Source organism: Rattus norvegicus, chromosome 1 (assembly GCF_036323735.1).
Source record: "Rattus norvegicus strain BN/NHsdMcwi chromosome 1, GRCr8, whole genome shotgun sequence".
NCBI lineage: Eukaryota > Metazoa > Chordata > Mammalia > Rodentia > Muridae > Rattus > Rattus norvegicus.
In genome coordinates, this window is record NC_086019.1 from 204,638,960 (window position 1) to 204,640,851 (window position 1,892).

Sequence of the window (1,892 nt, forward strand, 5' to 3'; positions counted from 1 at the left end):
GTCAGCCCCCCACTTGGGGAAGACTTTGGTTGATGGTGTTTTACATGCCGTCTTCCTTCTTCCTTCTCTGTTCTCACTCACTGTCTGAGAGCTCTTGAGTTTGAAAATGACCACATCTCTCCCATGTTACCAGGACAGACTGATGTCCATCCCGAGGACTACTCCTGGTCCTGCTCCATTCTCCTTAAAGTTTGTGGAAAGCACACTCCCAATGGAGAAAGTTCCTGCACCTCTAAGGTTTATGAGTGGCCACATCAGTCTCCTAGAAGTACTGCATCTAGAATGAAGCCTGCAGCCTTGGCTGGCACAGAGCTCTATTCTTACCCCATGTAATATTGAGGTTTGGACTCTAGGTGAGTCTCACCACATCTGAGTTGGTACAAACTGGAGCATGTCTTTCATTTTCAGATACTATCAGAGCTTCCACAGAAAACCCACTGCCCCTGAATCCTGAGTCCTCTCCAGCTTTATGATGAATGGGACACTGGTCACTGAGTTCTTCATCCTGGGATTCTCAGAAATGCCTCACCTTCGGGTACCACTTCTCCTCAGCTTCTTCTGCCTATACATGGCTGCAATCTCAGGAAACCTGCTTATTATGGTGACAATCAGTGCCAGCCCAGCCCTGCATACCCCTATGTACTTCTTCCTGGTCAACTTGGCCATGGTGGATATCCTCTGCACCTCCACCATCCTACCAAAGCTACTGGACAGCATGATGGCAGGGAGGAGCATCTCTTATGGGGGCTGCATGGCCCAGCTCTTCTTCTTCACATGGTCCCTGGGGGCAGAGCTTCTGCTCTTCTCAGCTATGGCCTATGACCGCTTCGTGGCCATCTGCTGTCCCCTGCACTACAGTGCTTGGATGGGCCCTAGGGTATGTGCATTCCTGGCTGGCCTTGTCTGGTCCATCAGCATAACTAACACCAGCGTGCACACAGGCCTGATGTTGCGTCTACCATTCTGTGGCTCCAATGAGATAGAGCACTTCTTCTGTGAGATTCCCCCACTGTTGAAACTCTCCTGTGCTCCAACACAATTGAATGAGGCCATGGCCTTTGCTGCAGATGTGTTCCTGGCTGTAGGGAACTTCTCTGTGACAATCCTCTCCTATGGCTTTATTGTGGTTAGTATCCTGAGGATCCGTTCAGCTGAAGGCAAGCGACGTGCTTTTTCTACCTGCTCTGCACACCTCATTGTGGTCACCATGTACTACTCCACTGTCATCTATACCTACATTCGCCCTGCATCCAGCTACTCACTGAACAAGGATAAGGTGGTGTCCATCATCTACACCTCGGTGGCACCCACCTTGAACCCCCTCATCTACACTCTGAGAAACAAGGATGTCAAAGTTGCACTCCGGAGACTTCTATCCTGCTCCTGAGCCTTGCCAGCACCAGTGCCTTCAGATCTATAGGACTAGGAGATCACAGGTTTGGTAGAGGTATCTGTGCCTTTCCTGAGGACACATTCTGTTGAACCACAAGGGACAAGTATTCAATTGTTGCCCTTCATAGAGGAGAAGCCCTGAAGAAGTACTTGATACCTTGTAGGATCATGGAGTATCTAGGAGGTTGTGGATCTCAGTGGTTAAATCCCCCAAAACATCGAATGTGGATGCAGCCTATTCCTAGCCCTTTCTGCTTACAGCAATCAAATGAGCCAGGAGTTTTGGGTAGATACTGCCTTATGCCTGTGATCACTTTTTACCCACAAATGTTACTCAGCCTTGGTTGTGACTGGCATGTAGGCAGGGTACCTGGGGGCTTAAGGGATTCTGGAAGTTTAGGACAATTGATATTATTATAAGTGAAATATCTGAAAATTTTTATTTCCTTTCACTTTTTATATACCTCTGAAAGGGATTTTTCAGGAAGATGCTTGCTACG

General features: G+C 48.4%; 1 protein-coding gene across 1 annotated transcript; it reads left to right on the forward strand.

Moving 5' to 3' along the window:
• The first annotated feature begins 469 nt into the window (after positions 1–469).
• On the forward strand, positions 470–1,387 carry Or12j2 (olfactory receptor family 12 subfamily J member 2). Its single transcript, NM_001000232.1, has one exon. It carries the CDS (start codon positions 470–472, stop codon positions 1,385–1,387), a length of 918 nt encoding a protein of 305 aa, NP_001000232.1.
• The last annotated feature ends 505 nt before the right edge of the window (positions 1,388–1,892 follow it).

Bases quoted from the DNA above. Each gene is read 5' to 3' on its own strand.
- Or12j2 (NM_001000232.1), top strand. From the start codon at position 470: ATGATGAATGGGACACTGGTCACTGAGTTCTTCATCCTGGGATTCTCA.